This window comes from Tupaia chinensis, unplaced genomic scaffold (genome assembly GCF_000334495.1).
Source record: "Tupaia chinensis unplaced genomic scaffold, TupChi_1.0 Scaffold000217_1, whole genome shotgun sequence".
NCBI classification, from domain to species: domain Eukaryota; kingdom Metazoa; phylum Chordata; class Mammalia; order Scandentia; family Tupaiidae; genus Tupaia; species Tupaia belangeri.
Genome location: NW_006159692.1, coordinates 4,416,208 through 4,444,167, shown reverse-complemented (window position 1 = coordinate 4,444,167; position 27,960 = coordinate 4,416,208). Strand labels below are relative to the sequence as shown.

At 42.0% G+C, this 27,960-nt stretch overlaps 1 protein-coding gene across 2 annotated transcripts in view; it reads left to right on the top strand.

Moving 5' to 3' along the window:
• IDE (insulin degrading enzyme) overlaps positions 1-27,960 on the top strand; it is a gene marked incomplete at its 5' end in the record, with an annotated part of 69,096 nt that overhangs the window by 12,879 nt on the left and 28,257 nt on the right. For both annotated transcript variants that reach the window (XM_014587532.1, XM_006147637.2), the window contains 9 exon segments: positions 4,651-4,773; positions 5,364-5,476; positions 8,002-8,164; positions 9,631-9,723; positions 10,170-10,261; positions 12,312-12,392; positions 13,916-14,019; positions 21,954-22,056; positions 26,164-26,286. In XM_014587532.1, coding sequence (XP_014443018.1) covers positions 4,651-4,773; positions 5,364-5,476; positions 8,002-8,164; positions 9,631-9,723; positions 10,170-10,261; positions 12,312-12,392; positions 13,916-14,019; positions 21,954-22,056; positions 26,164-26,286 — 995 coding nt within the window.

Here is a 27,960-nt window from a genome sequence, read left to right as displayed (position 1 = left end):
GTTCTGTTTTGAGTCAGTTAACTGTGTGGAAATTGTTTTCAGATATTCGGTGCTGGGTCTGTCTCCACACACGTCCTCATTGAGTGCCTGTCTGTCTCCCACAGCTTCAGACTTAAGCCAGGAATCCCGGCTCCCACTAGCATTTTCCCAGATGATTGAAAGTCTGGGCTCTGTAGTTGGACAGGACTGGGTACAAATCTTTGAGTTCTAAGACTCTGGGCAAGTGTCTTAACTTCTCTAAATCTCAGTTTTCTCCCTAGTTAGCCTGATGTGAGAATTAAACAGGACTGTGCATGTGAAGTGGATGGAAAAAGTCAGCCATAATAATGCTCAATAAGGATTGGCCTTCTGGGCCCAGCAGGTGGCATGATGGTTAAGGCACTGGATACCATTTGGCCAACTCTGTGGATCTAGTCCTGGACATGGCAGCTTGACAATCACACCAGGCACCTGTGTATGTGTGCCCAGGATCTCGAGATGGGAATGGAGGAGAAAGGATTGCTGCATGGCCATCCCCCCTGGGGAGGAAGGGAGGACGGTACCTGAGTTGCCTGTGTAGGTTACGGGATTCAGCATCACGTCGTTCTGCACTTGGAGCCTGTGTTCTTTTTGATAATGTCAGGTTGACCCCCAAATCGTAGCAAGAGGGAAGAGCCCAGTGTTTCTTGGAGAACATGAGTCAGGATAGTTTGACAAAGATACTTTTGTATAGGAAAGTAGAAAGGAGCAGAATGGGAAAATGACTTAGAACCACAAAAAATTGTGGAGTATGAACCAGAAGATAGTTGAATGACCCCTAGTTCTGGGATGAAGGTAACACACAAACCCAGACTCTAATAAAAGTTCACCACTGGGGCCAGCAGTGGCATGGTGGTTAAGGTGCTGGACTCCCACATGAATGACTACAGTTTGAGTTGTGGATCTGGCAGCTTGCTTTCTGACTTTCCCTTCCTCTGTCTTTGTCTCTCTAGTCAAATTTAAAATAATTAATTAATTAAATTATAATAAGTAATAATTAATTAAATTAATAATTCTTTTTTGAAAAAAAAAGTCACCATTTATTCTTCCACCACTTTCCTACCTTTATTTATTCTATTCTTCCTCTCTTCACCTTTAAAGAAAAATATATTAAAATTCATAATAGAGCATGTGTGCAAATGAGAGAGAGAGAGAACACCTTCCACAGGGTCATGCCATGACCCCTTCCTGCAGTTCTCCAGTCCGCCAGGGTCCTTGGCAGTGTGCCTATGCCCGGCATGTTTTCAGGCTGAACACCGCAGGGACTAGAACTGGGTCAGCACGTGGCTTCTGGCTCTGCAGTCCTGTACGGTACTGACTGCACCACAGAACCTGGGCCATTCTTATATCTTTCTTAGTGAAGTGTTTAAAACACACAGAAAAGCACACCACAGAACTGTAATGAACCCCGTGTGTGCGTAACCCTCCCTGGCTAGCCATATGTGGGCCACATTCCCATTCTCTTGTGTAAGTTTGAAGAGATTCTAGACATTAGTCATTTTTCCTCATCAATACTGCAGTACATATCTCCTAACTGATCACTAAAACTTTTTAAGAATTATTTATTTATTTTATCATTATTTTTTACCTTGCTACAAGTCACATGTACTCGCTGGAGAGAAGGAAAATGAGGAAGCAAGCTGCCAGGTGCAGGACTCCAACCACAGTCAGCCATTACGGAGTCCAGAGCCTTAACCCCCATTCCACCTGCTGGCGCCCACCCCTCCTTTTTTTTTTAGAGAGAAGCTTTTGCTATAGGACACGTTTGATCGCCCAAGAGACAGCGAGAAATCACCCCTGGGGGGAATGGCCATGCCACACCCCCTTCTCTTCCATTCTCCTCTCGGGATTTGGGCATGCATGTACACACATGCACATGGTGTGAGTTTTTTTTTTCTCTTTAAATTTATTTATTTTTTACATTAATTCACTATACATCATTACAGCATATTAGGATCTTGGGCACGTATGCATACATGCCTAGTGTGAGTTTAAGCTACCAGGTCCAGGACTCGAACTGTGGTTGCTACGTGGGAATCCGCCAACACAGCTATTACGCCATCTGCTGGTCCCCAGTTACTCATTTTAAACATCAATACTTTTATTATCATTATTAATCTCATTGAATATCTAGCTAGTGTTCAAATTTCTGGTTGCCTTATAAGAATCATAGCTTTTTGGGACTAGCAGTTGGTGTAATGGCTATGTTGCTGGCCTCCCATGTAGTTGACCATAGTTCGAGTCCCAGACTCGGTGGCTTGAACTCACACTGGGTGCGTGTGCGTGCATGCCAAAGATCCCGAGAGGAGAATGGAGGGGAAGGGATTGCTGTGTGGCCATCCCCCCTGGGGGGTGTTTTCTCACTTTCTGTCTCTCTGTCTCTGTCTTTCTGGTGAGCACACATGCCCCATAGCAAAAACTTCTCCAAAAAAAAAAAAAGAATCATAGCTTTTTTAGAAAGACTTATTAATTTGTTTTATTTATTATTATCATTTAAAGATTTATTTCTTTAATTTTATTTGTTATTATTATTTATCTTTTAATTTGACCAGAGGGAGACAGAGAGAGAGAGAGAGAGAGAAAGTGAGCCATCAAGTCTGGGACTTGAACCACAATTGGGCATGTGGGAGTCCAGCGCCTCTAACCACCATGTTACCTGCCAACCCCAATTTTATTAATTATTATTATTATTATTTAATTTTTGCTATAGGTCTTGTGTGTCCACCAGAGAGAGAGGGAAAAGAGAGAGAGAGAGAGGGGCAGTGAGAAATCAAGCCACCTACTTAGTTCACGTATTGTGGAATCTGAGCTTGACAGCGTGAAGTGCTCTGCAGCTCTAAGAGCAAGTCTCCCAGAACTGAAGCTTTTAGAATATTTAGTAGAAAAGGGAGACGCCATTAATACTCAGATTTCACCTTGCTATGAGAGTCTTAACAAACCATTTCCCAGCTAAAGGCGCTTTTTTCTTGAGGATTGTGACTCCGGATACTTTAAGAACACCCAAACCCCTCAGGGGAGTAAGAGGCTGTCTCAAGGCCTCTTTTAGAGCAGATCTGGAATTGAACTTGATGGATCTTTAGTGGAAATTGTGAGGACTAATTAAGAACCTGGAAACTTGGGTGGTAGGCTATTTCTAGAGAGTATAAATACATACGATTGATTGCTTTGTGACTAGAAGAAGGTTCGTGAGTGCTTGCTAGGCTGTTTCTCGCACACGCTCTTTACTGGACCTATCGGTCCAAGCATTCTAAGTTGTGAATCTTGTCTCTGAGTGCTGTCTAGGTAGCGCTACTGAGCCAATGGGTCTGAGGATGCCACCTGAGGGCTTTCTCTAGACATCCTGTTTGGTGAGAGGGACTCTCCCAATACCAGTTCATTAGCCATTATAAAACAGGAGGTAAAAACATACAAACCACATCCAGAATATACTCTGTCAGAGCAGAGTTTCACCTCTGTAGATGAAAGACAGGGTTTTTTTTTGAAAGCCCGACTAATAAAAAAGCTATTATACTAGATCTTAGGACATTTCCACTCAAGATGCTATTTTGGAGAGCCCTGATCTTTGGAATTTTATCTCCTATTTCCTAATTAGCAAGGTCTTTATTAGAACGGTAGTATTTAGAGTTCGGCCGTTTTTTGATATGCACATTTTACTCTAATGAAATCAGTTATGAAAATTTCATAAGTGAGCTCACAGTGGTATACTATTTATATATATATCACCTGAGATTTCTAAAAACAGCACTGTATCCTATTTTTACCAGTCTAGATCAAATTCCTGAGAATTCACATCACAGACTTATTCTCTCAACCCAATATAGTAAAAGTCTTCCCACAAGTAACTAAGTAAGTTCCAAAAGAGATCCCTCAGTGACTCCATTCAATTAATTACGGAGCATATAGGGAATTGAAAATTCAAGTAAGTGTGAATGGAGGCCATGTGGATCTCATTTTGTCTTATAAGTGCTCATAATACCTCATATCTCACAAGGATTTAAAAAAGTATACTTTTTATGAAGCACTTAGAGTTCCCTAGAGGAAAATTAAACAGTGTAAAATGTTACTAGTTTATACTATTCTGTCCTGTTCATCTACCTTACATTTAAACATCTCTGACTAGTTATTGTGTGTGTTAGGGTTTTGTTTTGTTTTTAAGAATTATTTAATTTTATTAACTGTCTTTTTTTTTTTTTTTTGAGGTTGACCAGAGAGAGACAGAGAGAGAGAAGGAAAGTGTTAGTTTGAGCTTTTTATAAAAGTGCATCTTATAACAATGTCAGTAATAATTACAAAACTTTAAAATCTACATATTTATTATTATTATTATTATTATTATTATTATTATTATTATTTTGGAGAGATTTTTGCTATTGGGGGCGTGCACTCGCCAGAAAGAAACAGAGAGCAAGAAATCATCCCCCGGGGGGAATGGCCACACCACAATCGCTTCTCCTCCATTCTCCTCTCGGGATCTTGGGGCATGCACACACACACGCATGATGTGAGTTTAAGTTACTGGGTCCAGGACTCAAACTGCGGTCGACTACATAGGAGTCCACCAACCTAGTCATTACACTATCTGCTGGTCCCCATATTTTGCTTTTCTAAAAAGAAACCTTTCTTCCCTTTCAGGAAACAAATATACTCTAGAGACTAGACCAAATCAAGAAGGCATTGATGTGAGACAAGAGCTGCTGAAATTCCATTCTACTTATTACTCATCCAATTTAATGGCTATTTGTGTTTTAGGTCGAGGTAAGAACCTTTAATTTTTCCTAGAACTGCATAACATAAGTTTTCTATGTTGACCTTTTTAAAGGATTAGAAGAAGGATACAAGACAAAGCTATGTATGTGCTCGGTCTTTTGAAAATAATGCACTTTTTGTCCAGTATACGGGTGGATGTGGGTTTTTTGTTTATTTGGCCTAGGGTATGTGTGCTCACTGGAGAGAGAGAGAGACAGAGATAGAGAAGGATAAAGTGAGAAATAACCCACTGGAGGGTGGCCACAGTACAGTCCCTTTTCCTCCATTCTTCTCTTGGGATTTTGGGCATGTATGCACACACACCTAGCATGATTTTCAAGCTGCCAGGTCCAGGACTTGAACCATGAAGTCAGCCAAATGGGATCCAGTGCCTTAACTTTGACACCACATGCCAGCCCTGGGATTCTGCTTCCTTAACCACCATGCTATGGGACCAGCCTTCAGTTGTCATTTTTTTTTTATAAATTTCAGATTTTTCTTTTAATAGTTCTGAGACTTTTCAAGACTAAGGTCTTAAATGTTATCTGTGGAATGTTACAATCAGTTTATGTTCTGTTTTCATTGTCTGTTTTCTGTAGAATCTTTAGATGATCTGACTGATCTGGTGGTCAAGTTATTTTCTGAAGTAGAGAACAAAAATGTCCCATTGCCAGAATTTCCTGAACACCCTTTCCAAGAGGAACATCTTAGAGTAAGTGCATGTGTTTCTGGTATGTTTTTTCTCTAATTTACAGACAAAATATATCTCTAGTTTATGAGAGAATAAATGAAACATTTTGGTGGTACCATTATTTATGTCGTTTTTAGTATTTCTTAGGATAACCAAATCAGTTTCACATCTGTTAGAAACATTTATCACCTCCTCCCAAAATCGATATGTGCTGATGTTTGCATGCTGAAAGTAGTCCTGGCGATCTCTGCTCTAAACCCCATCATCCAGACCCCAGAAAAGCTCAGACAGAAGCCATTTCAGTCTGAGGTGTGTCCTGCCGTGTTAAGGGACCAAGGTGACTGAATCTCTGCTTTAAATTCCATCTTCCAGACCCCAAAAAAGCTCAGACAGAATATTCATTCAGAATATTCATAGTGACAAAACTAAACGGGATGCAAGAAATGAAAGGCAGCTCCAGAAGATGCAAGAGAAAAGAGACAGTGAGTTCCAGGTGAGGAAGTTCTTTCACGATTTGAGAGAAGAAATACACGCCATAAAAAAAGAATCAAACATAGCTGTTAGAGATGAAAGCTGTAATACAAGAAACCAAAACCTCTCTCAAAAGTATTAAAAACAGCTTAGACCATGCAGAAGATCAAATCTCAGATGTCAAAGGCAAAACCTCTGACCTAGAAAAAAATCACCAAAAAAAACTGAGAAAATAACCCCCCAAAAATGAGCATAATATACGAGAAATACTAGATACCATTAAGCGCCCAAACATCTAGATAATCAGTATCCCAGAAGGTGAAGAAACTAGTAAGGACATTGGTAATCTATTCCATGACATCCTGGAAGAAAACTTTCCAAACCGAGAGAGACATTCTAATACACAAACCCAAGAAGTAAAAAGGACCCCCACATAGAATCAACCCAAGAAGATCTTCTCCAAGGCACATCATAGCCAGATTGGCCAAATCCATAGACAGAAACAAGATACTAAAATTGGGAAGAGAGAAATGTCCAGTCACTTACAAAGTTTATTTTATCAGACTAACATCAGATCTCATTGGAATGGTGTGAGCAAGGAAAGAATGGAAAAACATATTCAAAGCGTTAAAGGAAAAACAGTTTCAACCAAGAATACTATACCTGGCAAGATTGGGAATGAAAGATAAAAACATTCTCAGATAATCAAAACCTGAAAGAATTTACCAACACTAGGCCAGCTCTTCAAGAAATTCTGAAAGGAATGCTTTACCAGGAAAACTAAAGACACAAATACAGAAATGAGAGAACAAAGACCAACCAGGAAAATGCTAAGGACGGATCTGGCAATATTGATAATTGTTCAGTGGTAACTTCCAGGATTTAAATGGTAAGATTGGAGCACAGTAACACTGCACATTCAACAGAAGAGAGATTAATTACATAAGACTGAACTGGCGAAATAGAATTTTGTGACTTTTGACTAAAAAAAGTACTGATTTTTTTTTTTAACTACACTTTGTCTTTTAGATTTACAGATTTTGCTTTCACTTTCTTTTGAGCTGTTGATAGGTTCAACAATCTGTTAAATTTTTTTTTCTTTGCTTGATAGTTTTTTAAAAATTGAAACATAAACTTTTCTCCCTTCCTGACTCCTCTGGAATTGGGAAGTATTCGTGAGTACTCTTATTTTGTGGCAGAAGGGTTATTTGCTTAAGTTCAGTTGTTCCTATTGCCTTGCATCAGAAATTGGAAATACTCGTTATTGCCAGAGCTTGGACCGGAATGCCATATCTGAAGATAGGACCAGAAAACTAAGCAACTAAGGTAGATCTCTCAAGAAAGCCAACCGAAGCTCTTGGAAAGATTGCCTGGCACCATAAACAGTTCTGCCTGGCAGAGAGGATTAGAGAAGCCATGTGAAAGAATTTGTACCATAAAATAAGCTAGACTTTTCCAGCCCAGCATTGTAGCCAGTAGTTTGCAGAAGAGCAGCCTCAACCACAGGATTACCTTGAGGAAGACTTTGAAGGGAGAAAAGAGGGGCTGATCTTTGCTGGCAGGTGGTTAACCACAGAGTACTTGGTAGGCAGAACTGCGTTGGGAAGGTTCATGCATGAAAATGTGTGCTGGATATTTGCTTCTCAAGAGTTTTAGTAGTTGACATGTAAATATTTTCTCAAAAGTATTGAAGATCATACTATCTCTGTTATTATAGAGTCACAAACAAAATTATAACAAATATTTGGAAAATTGAAAAAAAAAAAAAAAAGTAGTCTGGGCGTGGTTCCCTGGCAGACTGGAAGCTGTCATCCAGGGCCAGAGGCAGACATACAAGCCATTTAGCTGCAGCTCTAAGCCGTGGACTGCACCTGCACCAACCGTAGCAAAATTCCAGTAAGACAGAGCCCAGGTTGTTTCTTCCTTTGTTTTCAGCATTATTTTTTCTGGTAATTAGTTTGCTCCTAAATTTGGGATCCTACCATGAAAGTCAGCATTCTTCGTGGTTTATAAATATGTCATTCTGTAGGAACTGTATATAGCTAATCTTGTGTGATTTTTTTCTCCCACTCTAGCAACTTTACAAAATCGTGCCCATTAAGGATATTAGGAATCTTTATGTGACATTTCCAATACCTGACCTTCAGAAATACTACAAGTCAAATCCTGGTCATTATCTTGGTCATCTTATTGGGCATGAAGGTCCTGGAAGTCTGTTATCAGAACTTAAATCCAAGGGTAAGCCTTTTGGGCAGGAGCTTCTGAATGTAGAACCCACCAAATCTTTTCACTCTCATTCTCATTTTTTCCTAAATGTTTTCCTGTGAAGGAACAGTTTTGCATGAGACGGTTTTGTGTTAGTGAGCGATGGTAGTGATCGTTAGTTTGCTTTTATTTTTCATCGTGTGTGTGTTTTCCATAGTTTGTTTATTGTTTTTAACTTGCCAGAGGGCTGTGTGTATGCCAGAGAAAGAGACAGAGAGAGAAAGCAAGAAAGCAGCCCCATGGGGCATGGTTACACCACAGTCCCTTCTCCTGCATTTCCCCCTCCTGTTGGGATTTCGGGCATGCATGCACGTGTGCCCAGAATGTTTTTCAAGCCACAAGGTCTAGGACCAATATTCAAACCACGTATTCAGCCGAGTGGGATCCAGCTGCCTTAACCACCACACCATGGACTGGCCCTTCATGATTTGTTGTATCATTGAATATTGAGCAGAGAAGTTTAGATTTTCCAAAAGTTATCATAGTGCATTATTTTACATGAGAAAGAGGTTAAAAAGTAAAAGCCACCTTGGATATTCCTTACCATCTCTGTAAAATGTCAGTACATGGTGTTTATTTGCCTGTTCTTACCCCTCAGATCAAAAGGGTATAATAGGACTTAGTAGATGATGGCCAGGACCCCTCCCGACTCATACTCTGCATTTACAGACTTGGTAGTCAACTTGTGCTTGGGGATTGATTTAGGAATCTTGGTTCGTTTTTTCTTAGATAGAGAGATTTTTGCTCTAGGGCACGTGCACTCGCTGGAGAGACAGAGAGAGGCAGAAGTGAGAAATCACCCTCACTCCTGACTCTTGCCCTGGGAGGATGGCCACACCACAGTCCCTTCTCCACTCTCCTCTTGGGATTTTGGGAATGCTTGTGCCCAGCATGAGTTTCCTTTTTTTTGTTAAGTTACCAGGTCTGGGACTCAAAACCACCGCCTACTATGTGGAAGTCCAGCAGCATAACCATTATGTCATCTGCTGGTCCCTGATTTAGGAATCTTGAGGAAAATCCCCAACCCCAGAAATCCCTTCCGTAGTATCTGAAACTGTGTGTGTTTGTGTGCGTGTGTGTGTGTGTGTGTGTGTGAGAGAGAGAGAGAGAAAATGCGTGTGTGTTTTCTGTAATAGGTCCATTGTAATCTCTTGAGAGCATATAGTATGAACTTTTTAAAAATTTCCTTGTCAGGGCTGGCAGGTGGTGTGGTAGTTAAGGGTGCTGGATACTCACATAGCCTACTGCAGTTCGAGTCCTAGACCTGGCGGCTTGCTTTCTCTCTCTCCCCCGCTCTTTCTTTTCCCTGTGCATGTTGTGCTTCTCTCTGGTCAAATTTTAAAAATAAATAAAATTAAATGAAATAATTCTTAAAAAAAAAAATTGCCTTGACTTGAATGAAGCCATGGAATCATGTTGGTTTTCTTTGACTGTTGCAGGCTGGGTAAATACTCTTGTTGGTGGGCAAAAGGAAGGAGCCCGCGGTTTTATGTTTTTTATCATTAATGTGGACTTGACTGAGGAAGGATTATGTAAGTATTCATTGACCTTTCTGCTTTTGAAAGAAAATCGACTTCCTATGATTGACTTTTTTAACTGCTTTATGCTGTGGATCTGTTTTATGTTGAAAAGCTGTGAGCACTTTAATTCTTAAACTTGCCCATTGCATTTTTCACACGTAACTTGGCCTTTGTTTCACGGATGATTTCCCCCCCTTAACAACCGATCATTATGTCACACTTGTGAAGTGTGTGCCTGACTGTCCATGCGCTCATCTCCTGCCCCGGCACCCTTCCGTCACACACCCCTGAGCCTAGAGGGCCGTGCGTGGGACACCTAAAACCAGTTTCAGGGACGTGAGGACTCCATTTTCTAAGAGGGACCATCTTCCACTTACCTGACTTTATCTTAGGAGTGAGCTCACTGCTTTGAAGGATCCGAGGACTGAATGGTTTTTAAGTGTGCCCCTTTTTTCCAGTACATGTTGAAGATATAATTTTGCACATGTTTCAATACATTCAGAAGTTACGTGCAGAAGGACCTCAAGAATGGGTTTTCCAAGAGTGCAAGGTACTTTTGTTTCACCAACATTTTTCTTAAGGAATCTATTTTTCAAAAGCAAATATATGTGAATTAGTTTAAAGCCCCAGTTTAACTTAAAGTTTTAAAATTTTTTTCCTAATTAAACTCTAGAATTTTACAGTGTGTAGTAGTGTTAGTTAAGACTTAGTTCGACTAGTTTGATTGGCTACTTGGGGCACAGTGAAGGGTTAAGGCATCATTGGAGCCTTTTTTAGGAGGGACAGGGAAGGAATCAGGTTGCTTTTCCATCCCTCAGGAGAAATTCTATCAGGGCTTTTGTTACTCTCAGTCTGAAGCTGAATGAGCACTGTCATTTTCAGATCTGATGGTAAAAATCTTCAGCAACTCAAAGATACAGTGAAGTGCTTTATGTATGATTGTGTTCATATGAGTGATCTTATTATTCTATGAATGGGAAGACTGACTGGATTTTTTGTTTTGTTTTGTTTTGCATAAACAAAAGGTGTTTGTCTTTTGAGTTTTTAAAGGCTTCTTTTAATGAGGTATTTAAAAATATATACTTTATGGGGCCAGCAGGTGGCATGGTGGTTAAGGGTGTTGGACTCCCGCATGGCCAACTGCAGTTTGAGTCTCAGACCTGGCGGCTTGCTTTCTCACTTTCCCTCCCTCTCTGGAGCTCTGTCCCTCTCCGGTCAAATTACTTATAAATAGATAGATAAACAGACAAATAAATAGATAAGTAAATAAAAATTCAATAAAATAACTCTTTAAAAAATACGTACTTTACATTTAAGGTCTATTAAAGATTCCGAAATATATTTTAGGATGAGAAACATAAAATTTGAAAGGAATAAACTCTGTTAGTAAAAATTATAACAATAACTGGAGTTCTCTGAATGGGTCACCAAAATCTCCTCCTATGGATTTTTTTTTTTTTTTTTTTTTTAATAAGGGACCAGTAGTTGGCGTAATGTCTATGTTGCTGGACTCCCATGTAGTCAACCGCAGTTCGAGTCTCAGACCAGGTGGCTAAAACTGACAATGGGCATGTGTGTGTGTGTGCCCATGATCCCAAGAGGAGAATGGAGGAGAAGGGATTGCGGCGTGGCCATCCCCCCGGGGGGTGATTTCTCACTTTCTGTCTCTCTCTGTCTTTCTGGCGAGCACATCCGCCTTATAGCAAAAACCTCTTCCAAAACAAATAATAATAATAATGATTATTTTTATTATTTTAACTTTATTTATTTTAATTTGACCAGAGAGGGACAGAGTGAGAGAGAGGGAAAGTGAAAAAAAACAAGCCACCAGGTGTGGGATCCGAATTGTGGTTAGCCATGTGGGAGTCTAGCGCCTGCCCCTATGGAATTGTTAATCTCACAAAGTTCTTCCACAATTTTTCCAATTCTTTAAGGTTTTTTTTTTTTTTTTTTTTTTTGAGAGATTTTCACTGTAGGGGGCGTGCGCTCGCCAGACAGACAGAGAGAGACATAGAGACAGAAAGCGAGAAATCACCCCCCCAGGGGGGATGGTCACGCCGCAATCCCTTCTCCTCCATTCTCCTCTCGGGATCTTGGGCATGCACGCACACGCGCCCGGCGTGAGTTTTAAGCCACCGGGTCCGGGACACGAACCACGGTCGACTACGTGGGAGTCCAGCGACATAGCCATTACGCTAACTGCTGGTTCCCGAATTCTTTAAGTTTTAACACTATAGTCTGTAGAATCATATTCAGTATTTGTTATTTTTATTCAGAATTATTTATTTGCTTTGGGTTTTAAGCCTAAGTTGATGGGTTAACTTAATACATGTTAAGAAATTTCTCTCTGTGTTTTATACTTTGCTAAATGAAGAATAGTCGTTTTTCAGGAGCATGATAAAATTAAATATGGAAATAGAAAGGATTAGGTTGTCGGGAAAATCATGCTGTATTTTTATGTCTTTCTACGCAAAAATGCATCATGACTTTCCCAACAACTCAGTATATAGCATAAACTGAATACTAAAAAACAAGTATTTCTAAGTAATAATTAATTTATCTAATTAGATTAACTTTATTTTTTTTTTTTTTTTTTTTAGGACTTGAATGCTGTTGCTTTTAGGTTTAAAGACAAAGAGAGGCCACGAGGCTACACATCTAAGATTGCAGGAATATTACATGTAAGTGTGTGGTTATTTTACCGTGTGCATTGGTGTGTGGGCTATTTCAGTGATCCTGCATCTAACAGTTTCAGTCCTACGTGAATGATGAATATCGGAGCTCTAGGATAAATGTTAGACTTCGGAGCAGTTGGGCAAATTTTGATGTCAAGATATGTTTAAAATTTTCATCATTCTGGAAATTGCTGTCTGTAATATTTTCATTACATAGGCGTTTTGCTTACTGGTTTAACTAGTTTTCAGTTCTGCGTGTGTCGAGTGCTCCGATGTGAGAGGCAGCACCATCTCACCTCTTCTCCGTGTCCATTGTACCGTCCCGGTCTGGACTGCCTCATTTCTTGCCTGGACCACCATCACAGCGTCTTACCTGGGGTCCTTATTTCCTTCTTGTCCCCTACTGTAGTTTATTTTTCCAGCCTCAGTGATCTTTTGGAAACTAAAGATCAGATGGTTTTACTCCTGCGTTTAAAGTCCTTCAGTGGGTTTCCGTCAGATCTGGCATAAAATCCAAAATTTGTCTTGGCCTCCAGGATGATCTGGCCTCACCTGTCTCTTTGGCCACAGTCCTACCACTCTCCAGCGTGCCTCTCCCATTCCCATTCCATTCCAGCTATGCTGGCTCTCTGTCTAATTTGTGTCTTCTTAGGGCTTGTGGTTTCTCTGCCTGGCACACTCTTCCCACTGATCTCTGCATGGCTAGGTTCCTCTTTCCCACTATCTCCATTCAGCTCTCTTATCCTCAGAGAGTGTCTCTTAGTCCTAGTCTAAAATAATGCCCTTGCCTCCGCTCCTTTTTTTGTTTTCTTCATAGTACTGGTGATTAAAATGACAGTATTTGTTTATTTTCTGCCTCTCTTTCAGTTAGACTATATGTCCCTGGAGGATTGAGACTTCATGTGTTTTATCTGCCATTGATCCACAGTACCTAGAACAGTGCCTGCCACAGAGTAGATGTTCAATAAATATTTGTTGAATGAATGAATCAGTCAGTCTATCTCAGTATATTGGAAGTTGCTTTTACTAAAAAGCATGTTCTTCATTAGTTTTTTTCTATACTAACCAAAAATATAAACCATTTTTCCCCCATTACAACTTGCCTGATTTTATTTAAAGGCATTTGAGAGGAAATTCTGTTTATAAAAATGTATGAACATTATATTAAAAATCCTATAGGGGTCAGCATTACACTATCAAATTTTATTCATTAACAAGCACTCAGTTTTTAATCAGAAATAGTAGTCGTGTTTTCCCCCGAAAGAAATGTGATTTTGCTCTCTGTCGTGTCTTGGGGATCATGATGTATTTGGCAGAATCATTGCATAACCCGAAACTGCTTCAAGATGTGGTAGAAAGAGAAAAGCTTCAGTATTGCAGGAATGTTTCCAGTGAAGTAAAATTTAATGGAAAGAATAAAGACGTTGTAAAGTAATGGATTCATTTTAGAGATCTTTAATTTGCTTTAATAAATTAAACTCTGTGGCAGCCTTACAAATTTTATTTACATATATCTTTCTTTTTAAAAGTATTATCCCCTAGAAGAAGTGCTCACAGCTGAATATTTACTGGAAGAATTTAGACCTGACTTAATCGAGATGGTTCTCGATAAACTCAGACCAGAAAATGTCCGGTGAGTCGCCCTGCACATTTTACTGTTGCATAACACATTTTCAGTAAGGATCAGAATCTGAAAATTTGAAATTGTGAAGAAACGGCTTTACCCTTTTTATCAAACATTACAAAAATAGGAACAATGTAATGAACCCAGCATCAGGCTTCACAATTAGTATATGAATAAGATATAATAAATCATCTTAACCTGTCCTCATTCTGATTCACACACTTAGACACTTAGGGTGTCAGCCCACCTGTTTGGCTTTTATAAATTCTTTTTTTTCTTTTTTTTTTTTTTTCGTAGAGAGATTTTTGCTATAGGACATGTGTGCTGGCCAGAGAGACAGAGAGAGACAGAAAACAAGAAATAATCTCCTGGGGGATGATGCCGCAGTCCCTTCTCCATTCGCCTCTTGGGATTTGGGGCATGCATGTACATCTACTGGTGTGAGTTTGAAGCCGCCAGGTCCAGGACTTAAACCGTGGCTGACTACATGGGAGTCCAGCGATGTAAACATTACCAGCTATCTGCTGGTCCCTCAGAATCCTTTAGTTTGACCACTGATTAATCAGAAAATCAAAAGTTGGAGCTCTTTTAATAGCAGAGGTATTCTTTCTAGAATAGGGTTGGCCCTAGCTGTTGGTGAGCTGTCACATGGTGATTCTGCCTTATAAGGGAATTTCATCTAATTTTAAAAATAATTATTTATATTATTTTATTTATTGTTACTATTTTAATTTGCTATAAGGCATGTGTGCTCACCAGAGAGAGAGCGAACGAGAGAGAGAAGGAGAAAGTGAGAAAGCAAGCCGCCAGGTCTGGGACTTGAACTACAGTTGGCCATGCGTGAGTCCAGCACCTTAACCTCCATGCCACTTGCTGGCCTCTCATCTATATTTTTTAGTATATGCCAGTTACAGTCTTTCATGAGAGAAAGACCATAATTGGCGTATGTCCTTTCTATCATCATTATAATTGGCATATTAGGTGGTTTTTGTTTTTAATCCTTCATTAGGCACTTATTTATAAAATTCAGTTGAAAACTTGGCAATGGAATAAATATGATTTTTGGAACAGTTATTTTATAAACAATCTGGTAGGACTTTTTGAAGAAGAAAAATCTCTTTAAGGTTTATTTCTTCATTTCTTCCACAAAACAGAGAGAGAGAAGGAGGCAGCCAGCGCCCCAGCAGGGTCCCCAGCCAATGCCCCATCGTGGGCACGCGTACCCAGTGTGTTTAGGGTAGTCGAGTGCAAACCCTGAACCCTCCCATGTGGATCAGCCTTGCAGTGCATTCTGGTACTGCCACCTCATGGTCTGGGCTCCAGAAAAAACTTTTTTTTTTTTTTTTTTTAAGTAAACTGTTCATTTGAAGTCTTTTTCCATTTACCATTGCTTGAAGCTTTCCAGATATATTATTAAAGACTCACGCCACCTATAACTGAATCTACATGACTTACACCGTACTGTTCATGTTGAGAACAATTAATGTATTGTTCAGCTGGGCTTGGCCTAGCTATTGTTACTCTTAAGTGGTTGATAAACTCTTGGGCATACATGCATAGATGTGCGATGTGAGTTTTAAGCTGCCAGGTCCAGGACTTGAATAGTGGTTGACCGTGTGGGAGTCCAGGAATGTAACTGTTACACCATTTGCTGGTCTCCCAAACTTTTTAAAACAGTAATACGTTTCCTTGGTTTTGTAGCATAAAAAATACATTAAAGCGGCCAGCAGGTGGTGTGGTGGTTAAGGCTCTGGACTCCTACATGGTCTCCACGGTTCAAGTCCCTGGCGGCTTGGAAAGTCACTCCAGGTGCATGTGCGTGTATGCATGCCCAAAATCCTGACAGGAGTGTGGAGAAGGGACTGTAGCATGGGCATCTCCCCCCACCCCCGGGTGATTTCTCTCTCTCTCTCCCCCCCTCCCTCTCAGATGAGTTCATACACCCTATGGCAAAAATCTACAACAAACAGAAAATATATTAAGGTTCAAAACTTAGAGATTTTCTCCAGTGATAATAACTTCTGAAATTATATAGAAATTAAATTTGTGGTTTTGCGTATTCGGTCACAATAAATCACAGTGTCTTTCACTCAGTTTCTTGCCAATATTTTAAGTCCATATTTGCCACCTAATCCTTAATTACTCAAGAATTATTTCATATGGGAAGTCTACTGAAAACTGGAGGAAATAACAGAAAGCTGTGAATTCATTAGAGATTGGTGAGCTGATCAATTTTCCTTTAATAGCAAGTGCTCCTCTTTAGCTCTAGATAATCTGTTTAAATACTGAGCAGGCCAGCCTCGGGGTGCAGTGGTTTAGCAGTGCGCATTGGGAACTAGGTCCCACACAGCTGCTGCTGTTGAAATCCCAGCCCCGGAAGCTTGAAACTGCGAGGCGTGTGGGCCAGAGTTCTGACAAAATGGAGAAATGGAGGATAAACGATTTCTGCATGACAACATCCCATTGGGGAGTACTTTCTTTTTCTTTCTGCATTGGGGGGGAGGAGTACTTTCTTTTTCTTTCTGGTGAGCATATATACCCTCTGGCAATTAAAAAAAAAAAATCAAGAATTAAAACAAACAAACAAACAAAAAAACCAGAAAATCTTTTCTTTCCCAATCAGTAATAGCAGAGAAAGTGGAAGGTTAAATAGTCATGTCATCTAATCTGTTAAGATAGTCAGGTTGGAGATGGGAGGTGCAGTTTATGTCATTTAAAATTTAAAGTGGTGTGTGCACAGATGGCGTGGCGGGGTCTGTGGACTGTCCGAAGGACTCTATGCTTGACTCCCCTTCAAAATGTAGACTAAACGAACTCAGTGCAGTCGCAGGTTATGAGATGAATATGTAACAGTCCATTGAATTGCAGCGTGACCCGTCCCCAGAGCGGTTGCTTTCTCTCTCCCTCTCTCTGTTTCTTTGGCAAGTGCATATGGCCTCTAGTACCAAAAAAAAAAAAAAAAAAAAAAAAGAAGAAGAAGAAGCAGCCAATTAAATTTTCTAAGCCTCGTTCATTCTTTAAAAAGCCCTTTTTAGGAACCAGCAGGTGGCATAATGGTTATGTCCCTAGACTCCCACGTAGTTGACCGTAGTTTGAGTCCCAGACCTGGCAGCTTAAAACTCAAGCTGGGCGCATGTTTGTGCGTGCCCAAAATCCTGGGAGGAGAATGGAGGAGAAGAGATGGCAGCGTGGCCCTCCCCCTAGTGATTTCTCTGTCTCTTTGGCAAGTATATGCACCCTATAGCAAAAATCTCAAAAGAAAAGAAAAAGAAAACCCTTTTTTAAAAATGGCTTTTGAGACCAGCAGTTAGTGTAATGGCTACGTCACTGGACTCCCATGTAGTCGACTGCGGTTCAAGTCTCAGACCCAATGGCTTAAACTCATGCTGGGCGCGTGTGCGTGTGTGCCCAAGATCCTGAGAGGAGAAGGGATTACAGCATGGCCATCCCCCCTGGGGGGTGATTTCTCGTTTTCTGTCTCTCTGGTGACTTACCCTTTTCTCCTAATTCAAGTGTTCCTCCCTGGACGTCTACACCCTGGGTCATAGATTCTGGTTGGGATGACGTGTATGTACTCTGTTTCTGCTCTGAATGCATTTCCCACCTTTATGCTTTATTACGTATCCTTCCATTTTATATTTCACTTAAAAATATTTATTTACTTATTTATTTATTTAGTTAGTTCCATTTGTTGTTTGTTTGTTTTGTTTTGTTTTGTTTTGTTTGGAGAGGCTTTTGCTATAGGGCACGTGCGCTCACCAGTCAGAGGCATAGAGACAGAAAGCGAGAAATCACCCCCCAGGGGGGATGGCCATGCCGCAATCCCTTCTCCTCCATTCTCCTCTCGGGATCTTGGGCACGCACGCACATGCGCCTGGCGTGAGTTTTAGTTCAGGTCCGGGACACGAACCACGGTCGACTACATGGGAGTCCAGCAACAGCCATTACGCTAATTGTTGGTCCCCATTTGCTGTTATTTCTTAATATGACCAGAGAGAGAGAAAGGTAAAGTGAGAAAGCAAGCTTCCAGGTCTGGGACCCGAACCACAGTCAGCCATGTGGGAGTCCAACACCCCTAGCCACTATGCCACCTGCTGGCCCCTGTATTTCACTCTTTATTTTCTTGATGATCTCTAACTTTTTGTCTGCAAAGGTACCTCCTCTTGTTAGCCCAGATTCTGATACGTGCCTAGTTTGAGGAGCTATGTCTGTCTGCTTCATGTCTGCTTCCATGCTATGGGATGTTTCTGCTCAGTGTACTTTGGTATGTAACCATCTAAACCCACAGTACTGTTTCTGAGGAATCTCCTTTCTTTCCCATTTTTTAAATCCAAGCCTTACTGGACAGCTTCCAACGTCTGCTGCTCTGTGTCATGCAGTTGTCCTCTAGGATATCTGACTTGGCAACTTTCTCTGAGCCTTTTTACTTAATTTCTCCAAACTGGAGTTTATAGTCCTCTTGTTTCAGAGGGCAAGTCCCCTGCTAAATGCATGCTTCAGTCTTCACAACTCGTCATCAGTCCCTTGGCCATTATTCTGATGCCTGGGCTATCATCCAGGGAAACCAAATCACGTATGTAATGAATTCTTCCAAAATCAAGCATCTCATGGAAGTGGAAGTAGGAATACCACCTCTCTGCCAGGTTCTCTGCTTTGAGAGGTCCTGGAAACCAAGCCATTCATTCGCCAAGAAGTCGACAAGAGTGGGAGCAGTTTCTAGGGCGGAGTCTGAGTAGGCTTTGCCATGCGTTGACTGTCCTTACCAAGCATCACGCGCTCTTCACATGGCCGTGCGAGTTCTGCACTCTCTCTGCACATCCCTCGGAAGAGATTCTCGAACCACCAACAGGCATCACTTCCTCCTGGACGCGATAACGGAACTCTTTGACCTGCTCAGCCCTATGATTCCTCTCCTTGTGTCTGGGGAACATATTGCTCTCTTTCAGGATGTTTTCTGCTCCTGGTAGTGGTCAGTGGCAGGTAGGCCAGGTCATGAACGCCTGGGAGCTGGAAGTTTAGTCAGTTAGTCACTCACTGACGAGTGAGTCAGGTTCTTATGGTGTCTACTCATCAGGAGATGTGACCTGGTCCAATCAGTCAAGTAGAGTATTTTGCCTGAAATGAGTACAAAATAGACAGTGAAGTTGGGGAGATCGAGCAAGGGCGTTTGGAGCAGAGACTGGGGTTCTGAAAACGGATGAGTATTCAGTGGAGTACCCATTGCAACCGCTAGACTCCCAGCTCTGAGGCCAGCATTCAGAAGCTAAAGGTAAACCTCCCAGAGGGCAGGTTAGAACCAGGGGGGACAGACATGGCCCTAGTTAATTTGAATTGAGACATGGGGAAAAGTGGAACCAGTAACAGGACTGACTTCACACCAAGCCTTCCAGGCTAACTGGCTAGAATCCTTTGATCATAAGATTCACCGTAGAATCGGTCCCAGCCAAGGGTTGAGTCTGCTGGTGTGAGTGTAATGATCCCATCTGCCATAATGAAATGTTACCAGAGCAGAAATGCCCTTGAAATGTCCCACGGGGACAGCGTCCCGAGCGCCACTGGCACGGAGCTTTCTTTGTGCACTTGTCATTGGATGTTATTCTGCCTGCCTTCCCTCCTCGAACTCTGGCCTTCCCTCCTTGAACTCTGACCTTCCCTCCTCGAACTCTGTCCTTCCCTCCTTGAACTCTGGCCTTCCCTCCTTGAACTCTGACCTTCCCTCCTTGAACTCTGACCTTCCCTCCTTGAACTTCATTCTTTCATCTGACTTATCTTCTGGCTGTTCCTACTTTTCCATCAGAGAAACTTTTTTTAAAAAATAAAAAATTATGTTTATTTAACTTTATTATTATTTTAATATTTCAAAAGATAAAGAGGGAAAGGGAGAACGCAAGCCTTCAGATCCGGGACTCAAACCATAGATGACCATGTGGGAGTCCAGTGCCCCTAACCACCATACCACCTGCTGGCCCAAAGAAACTTATAATAAATCATAAGATGGTAATTTGTGATCTCATTCTCTTCTCCCCTAGCAGCAGGAAAGTCAAAGTATGTGTAGTCAAGATATATATGTATTAGTCTTCAAAAAGTTCACGAGAAAATATATATTTTGAAAATACTGTGCATGAATTTTCTTTTTTTTTTTTTGCATCAAAATAAGCACATACTTTAATTCTATTTTTCTGTGAACTAACTTTCTTTTTTAATGAGGGAGAGGGAGAGGGAGGGAGGGAATGGTACAGGTATTTTGACAGGGATTTGTCCGGCTGCAGTTCCTGCCTCCCAGTTATCGGTGATTACAGACTTGTACCACTGCTGCTATACCTGACTTCTTTTTTGGTAAGAGATTTTCGCTGTAGGGCACATGCGCTCACTAGAGAGACAGAAAGTGAGAAGTTACCCCTCCCAGGGGAGATAACCATACCACAGTCCCTTTTCCTGCATTCTCTCATGATCCTAGGCACGCACACACACATGCCTGGCATGAATTTTAAGCCGCCGGGTCCAGGATTCAAACCTGGGTTGACTACATGGGAGTTCAGAGACATACCATCTGTCGGTCCCATACCTGGCTTGTTTAGGTTGATCCAGGAACCAAACCTGGACCTCTCCAAGGGTCCCAGCCTCATTCAGGCAGGCCATACCACTTGTGTCTAACCACAGTCAGGCCTGTCGTTATATAAGGAGATTTTTAAAAGTTCATGGAGAAGTGGAATTAGATTACTTTGCACCAAAATATTTTGGTGCCAAAAAAGAAGAAAGGAAATGCACAGATAGTTTTTTTATGATATGCATTTTCTTTTGCTTTTTTTTTGAGAGAGGTTTTTGCTATAGAGTAGGTGCACCTCCCAGAAAGACAGAGACAGACAGTGTGAAATCACCCCCGGGGAGGATGGCCATGGCACAATCCCCTCTCCTCCATTCTCCTCTCAGGATCTTGGGCGCACATGCACATGCACCAGGCATGAGTTTTAAGCTACTGGGTCTGGGACTCAAACCCATGTTGACTACGTGGGAATTACCATTACGCCATCTGCTGGCCCCTTTTATGAACTTTTTGAAGATCCTGTTAATTTGATACTAGCCTCCAGCTTGAGAAAATAGAATATAAACTTAGAAAGTAATAATAAATTCTCTCTCTCTTTCTCTCTCTCTCTATACACACACACACACACACACATACACACACACATACATGTATATATGTGAAATATATTTTTTTAACTAGAGGGCATGTATGCTCACCAAGGTGGGAGAAAGCATCCTGTCTCGTGGGTGTGGTCATGCCACAATTCCTTCTCCTCCATTTCTCCATCCTCTTGGGATTTGGGACACATGCCACATGCATCCAGTGTGTTTTTTTTAAGTTACCAGGGCCTGGATTCTAACCGTGTGGTCAGCCATGTGGGATCTGGCTCCTTTAACCCCCAGGCCATGGGACCAGCCCAGAGTTGTTTTGGTATTTTGTGTGAGTATGTGTTTATAAGTTTATTTCTTCTGAGAGAGACAGTGAGATTAGCCCCTTCGCAGGGTCCTCCGGTGAGCCTGGCCTGCAGCCTCTCAGCCAGCCAGGATCACGCACACATGCATGCGCGTACCTGCTGTGTACTTTTTTAAGGACTGTTTTTCAGCTTACCTCTTTTCATTTTTTTCCTAGCTGCTACTGTTTTAAATTTTTAGTTATTAGTGTACCTAGAAGAATCTCTCCTGCAAACACTTTTTCACACTAAAAATAATGCACTATAATGAAAGGATGACAGAGACTGGTCAGAAACTTCTATGCGTGTATTGCCTGGGCGAACCCTTACGGGATATCTTAGGTCTGAAGAGGCCTAGTACATTCTTGGATATTGTTGACATTTTCATGAATCAGATTCCGCGAATTCACATGTACAGTATAAGTTTACAGGATTCTTTTTCTGTTTGTTTTTCCCATTTAACTCTAGGGTTGCTATAGTTTCCAAATCTTTTGAAGGAAAAACTGACCGCACGGAAGAGTGGTATGGAACCCAGTATAAACAGGAAGCTATACCAGACGAAGTCATCAAGGTAGGGTTAAGTACCCATAAATAGGCCTGCTATGTGCGGAACACACACGCACGTACTCACCTTAGGCCCACCAGCGCAGGCCCAGTGTGCCTGTACAGTCGCGAGAGAGTGACCGAGGACAGAGAGAGCTGCCGTTGGAGTCTTTGTATCGAGGAACTGGTGCTCTGTCCACCTGCTGCATATGTGGAACCAGCAGGGCTGTAAAGCAGACTCCTAGCCTCATGCAGTCAGAGCACTGAAAAACAGGGTCCCCAGAGCAGTCAGGACACCAGAAAAGGTGAGAAGAGATGCCGCAGTGAGCAGGAAAGGCCAGCAGGGCCCCAGAGCTCTCAGGCTGGCTGCAGACGCAGGCTGGGGCCATCTCTGGGAGTCACAACGTCTTCACTTTAGGAAGTGCTTACTTCATCTCATGTTACAGTGTTGCTGTTTTTGTCAGCTATAATTAGGGGAATGATGATTTGTTTTGAAAAAAGGTGTGTTTTACACAATATTTTGGGGCCTAAATTCATCACTTGTTAAGATTTTGCTTGTAAGTCTTGTCTACTTCTCTGATAATGTTCATTTCTCTTTTTTGGTTCTCATTGACTGTGTAACTTTAGGAGTTATTCCCTTGATTCATGGGAAGATACTAGAAAGCCTTTCTCTTTCTAGGCTGCAGTTAAACTGAGTTAATGGACACTTAAAAATGAACCTGAGTGATAACAGGACAGAGAGATGATAAGGAATTTAAGAAAGAAAATCATTACCGGTATTTCACAGATTCAAAAAACATAAAAAAAAAAATAATTAGCTATAGGGTGCGTATGCTCACTGGAGAGAGAGAGAGACAAAATAAGACAGCACCCCCCCCAGGGGGGAGGGAATGGCCACACCACGACTCCTTTTCCATTCTCTTCTTGGGGTTATTAGGCATACATGTACATGGAACTCTTCTTTTTTTGTTTGTTTGTTTCTTTGTTTTTTTTTTTTTTTTTAAGAGAGATTTTTGCTATAGGGTGCATGCACTCACCAGAGAGATAGAGAGAGAGAGATCACCCCCCACCAGGGGGATGGCCATGCCACAATCCATTCTCCTCTCGGGATTTTGGACCTGCATACATACACACCCAGTGTAAGTTCAAGCCATTGGGTCTAGGATTTGAACTGCTGTCAGCTATGTGGGAGTCTAGCATCTTAATCACTACACCACCTGCTGGCCCCGCTATCTATTTTTTTTTTTTTTTAGAGAGGTTTTTGCTATAGGGCTCGGGCGCTCGCCAGACATATAGAGAGAGACATAGAGACAGAAAGCGAGAAATCACCCCCCCAGTGGGGATGGCCACACCACAATCTCTTCTCCTCCATTCTCCTCTCGGGATCTTGGGCACACACGCACACGCACCCGGCATGAGTTTTAAGCTACCGGCGTGAGTTTAAGCCACCAGGTCCGGGACTCGAATCGTGGTTGACTACGTGGGAGTCCAGCGACACAGCCATTACGCTAACTGCTGGTCCCCGCTATCTTGTTTTTTAAAAAGCCTCCAGGGCCAGGACTCAAACTACATGTTGGCCATGTGGAATCCAGTCACCTTCACCACCACACCACCGGCTGGCCCTTCACAGGTCTGTGAGACATTCATGGAATAGAGGGAAAGCACTGCACCCTCTGGGCTGTGAAAATGCCCACCTTTGTAAGCTGTGAGGAAAGCTGATCTTCCATGAATTAGTGCTGGGACTGAGAGAATCTTAAAACGAAAGGGGACCAGCAGGTGGCATAATGGTTATGTTGCTGGACTCCCATGTAGTCGACCGTAGTTTTAGTCCTGGACCTGCACATGTGCCCAAAATCCTGAGGCGACCATAGGAGAAGGGATAGCCGTGTGGCCATCCCCACTGGGGGGTGATTTCTGTCTCTGTCTCTCCAAAGAGCACACATGCCCTATAGCAAAAATCTCTCTTAAAAAAAAAACACACACACACACACACAAGAGAGACCCCCCCTATGCATCATACTCTGACCATGACAAACCTACCCTTAGTGGGAATTTTTAAAAATTACCCAAGGGCACAAGAACATACCAGAGAGAGAAGGAGAGGGAGAAAGCACCTTCCAGTGGGACCTGATCCTGTGGCAGTCCCTTCTCCATTTGTCCATCCTGTCAGGATTTGGGACATGCATGTGCACATGCCCGGTGTGTATTTTAAGGCACTGGAACCAGGGTTTGAACCACAGTTGACTATGTGGGGTCCAGCTTCCCTTAACCACTAAGAAGATGCTGGGGTTTTGTTTTAAGAATTATTTATTTAATTTTATTTACTTACTATTTTTTAATTTGACCAGAGAGTGACAGAGAGAGGGGGAAAGTGAGAAAACAAGCTGCTAGGTCTGGGACTCGAACCACAGTCAGGTATGTGCGGGTCCAGCACCTTAACCACCACACCATCTGCCGGCCCCATGCTGGGAATTTTTTTAAAAACAAATTTATCTGGTAACTCAGCAGGGAAATTTCTTTATAGTGTTTCCTCTTTCCTGCTAGTCAGCCATTTCGGAACTCGAGCTGCTGCTAAAGTAACATGGCCAACATCTCCTGTCACAGCAGCAAAAGACCAATGTGGGAACCAGGCCGGAATCATAGAATCTACTAGACTGCGCCACACCAGCCAGGCACCAAATGACTGAACTCAGAATTATTAGTAGTTGGTAGCATTCAAAAATAGTAAGTCTTTAAATTAGAGTTCAGTACTCAATGAACTGTGGTCTGTCCCGTTGAGCTTTTTTCTTTTTTAAGAGAGGGACTTTTGCTATAGGGTGTGAGCATTCACTAGAGAGATAGAAAGTGAGAAATCACCCCCCAGGGGATTGGCCATGCCGCAATCCCTTCTCCTCCATTCTCCTCTCTGGATCTTGGGCATGCACGCACACACGCCCGATGTGAGTTTTAACCACTGGGTGTGGGACTTGAACTGCAGCTGACTACATGGGAGTCCAGCGACGTAACCATTATGTCATCTGCTGGTCCCCGCACTAAATTTGAAACAAGCTAGTAGAACAGATCCAACTTACAGTTGTGTTAATCTAGACTTTAAACCTCAACTTTGTTCTTAACCTTGTGTTCGAATTACTCATTCACTTGGAAGTTCACCTAGTCACCTGGGAGACGTGTGGCTAGGCCTTAAAAAAAATGCTAGAGTGAATGAAACCGCTTTTAGCCTCGCTTTTAGACCATAATGGAAGTTACTTAATGTAGCTAAAAGTAGAACCCTTCTGAAGTATGGGGGCATACCCTGTACAGATTATGCTGTCATTTTTTATTTTGATAGGTTTTTGCTGTAGGGCACGTGTACTCGCCAGAAAGACAGAGAGAGACAGAGAGACAGAAAGCGAGAAATCACCCCCCAGGGGGGATGGCCACACTGCAGTCCCTTCTCTTCCATTCTCCTTTCGAGATCTTGGGCATGCACGCACACACACCCAGTCAGTGTAAGTTTAAGCCACCAAGTCTGGGACTTGAACCACTGTCGTCTACATGGGAGTCCAGCGACATAGTCATTATGCCATCTGCTGGTCCCATTATGCTGCCATTTAAAGAGCCAAGCAAATATGATCTTCACGTGGACCTGTCCGCTTCTCTGTGCTCCATAGTCTTGGTCCCTTGAGTTCACCAGGTTATTTTGGAGACATGTAGAGAAGAAAGATGGATCCTTGAGAGTGAACTCCTCACTAGTACCAGAAAGTCCAACTCAGCTTTCATAAAAATCCATCAGTAGGGTCTGGTAGATAGTGTGGTGGGTAAGGGCTCTGGACTCCCACATGACTGACTGGTTCGAACCCCAGACCTGGTGACTTGCTTCCTCACTTTCCCTATCTCTTTCTCTCTTTCTCTCCCTTCCTCTCCCTCTCTAGTCAAATTAAAAAATAAATAAATAAATAAATAAAGTTAAATAAAACAGTTCTTTAAAAAAAAATCAGTAAATCTTGTCAGTAGCCTCTTGACACGTGATGGAAAAGAATGTTGTGTGACATTTATTCCCTTAGTATTTGTCTGGATAGTGAGCAGACTAACTATTTTAAACTCTTGAATCAAACTCTAATGAATTCTATGTGTGTATTTTTCATTATTCATCCAGAAATGGCAAAATGCTGACCTGAATGGCAAATTTAAACTTCCAACAAAGAATGAATTTATTCCTACAAATTTTGAAATTTTATCATTAGAAAAAGAGGCAACACCATACCCTGCTCTTATTAAGGTAACATTTTAGAGTTTATAGTTTTAGATTTGGGGAACAGGACTGTTACACAGGGGACTAGACAGATGATATTTTTGCTCTTGATACTGTGTTAATTTGGGGGGTTGGAGGGTGGGGGGCAGACTCATGTCCTAGAAGATGACAGAAACACTGTTGAAAGAATAATTACAAGAGACACTAGAAGGTTGAAAGTGTTAAAGCAAGCAGTCAAACTACTGCGTGGCATAGAACCTAGGAAATCGCTTTCTTTGCAGGGGGAAATAAGTAAGCCTTAACTGTACCTGCAAGTCTGTTGAAAGGCAGTGGCCTCTTTTCCAGACCCACTGAAGACCTAGTAAGGAAGTAGGTTTATGCTGCAGCATGAAAGTCAGAGATAAGAAAGAATCCCTAAAGCCTAGAAAAGAGCTTGTTCAAGGGACGCTGTTAGATTTCTTGCCTTCAAAAGAATTCTCATTATGATGAGGTGGCTCTATGAAGCGCATAGATTTTTAAGCCATGGGGAGAGTGGCTGAGAAGTGCTGCTGCTTTTTCTTTCTCTTCCTCAGAATGTTCTTTTCATATCAGTATTTCACACCCTTGAGTGAAGTATGTAGAAAAATGGATCCAATTAGAGCACATTCTCTTTTCTGGATTTACTAACTCCACTCTCAAGACTGGCACGCATCTTTCTTTTTATCTTCTTCAAATGACGTAACATTCAGGCCACGTCAGTGAAATGAGAATTAGTGTTTAAGGACATGAAATTTCACTCATCTCAAGCAGCTACATTACTAATAAGGCACCATTTTTCTTTTAAAATAGCATTTTAGTGAGTTATATATTAGGTCACAGAAAGAGAAGGCCTCTTTCACTATTTTTTCATTTGTTTATTTTAAATAGGCCTTCTCAGAATAAACTAAGGAGAGGGAACGTTAAACCATGTAACATCCAAGAGACCGTTTCAGGCCATTCTTAGTGTAGCGTGAGTGAAGAAGAGTCAGGGTCGCGGCCTGTTTGTTCGTCGTTGGCTCTGTTACCTGCCTATTGCTATGTCACAAGTTACTCCAGAATTTAGCAGCTTGAAGCCACAGTTCTTGATTACCTCTCCCAATGTCTGAGGGCAGTAATCCAGGAGGGGCACAGTGAGTAGTCCTGGCTCAGGGTCTCTCAGGTTATGGTGAAGCCATTGGCTGGGCTTTGGTCATCAGAAGACTCAGCTAGGGCTGGCACGTTGTCTTCCGGTCAACTCTGTGGTTGTGGCAGTCCTTCGTTCTGTGCCGCTTGGACCTCGCCCTAGAGTCGCTTGACGTGGCAGCTAGGCTCCCACAAAGTGAGCAATGAAAATGGACGCCACGGCTCTTTTGTGATCTGACCTCGGAGGTATCATGTCACCACTTCTGTCATACTCTCTTGGACTAATCCTTGTCTTTTGTGAGAGTGGGGCTACACAAGGACATAAGTCTCGAGTCAGGGGTCAGTGCTGGTCACCCTGGGGACTGGCTGCCACACACCCAGCAGGGCTCCCGTATTTGTCTCGTAAGATGAGGACAGGACGGTTGGTACTGGCTTCCCTCATCTGTCTCTTCCTCCGCTAGGCCCCACTCCCTTATCCAGGGGACAGAAAAGGCTGCTTTCTCTTTGCTGTGAGAGCCTGCGTCCTCTCCAGCTCCTTGCTGCTGACCATCTGTGTGTGCT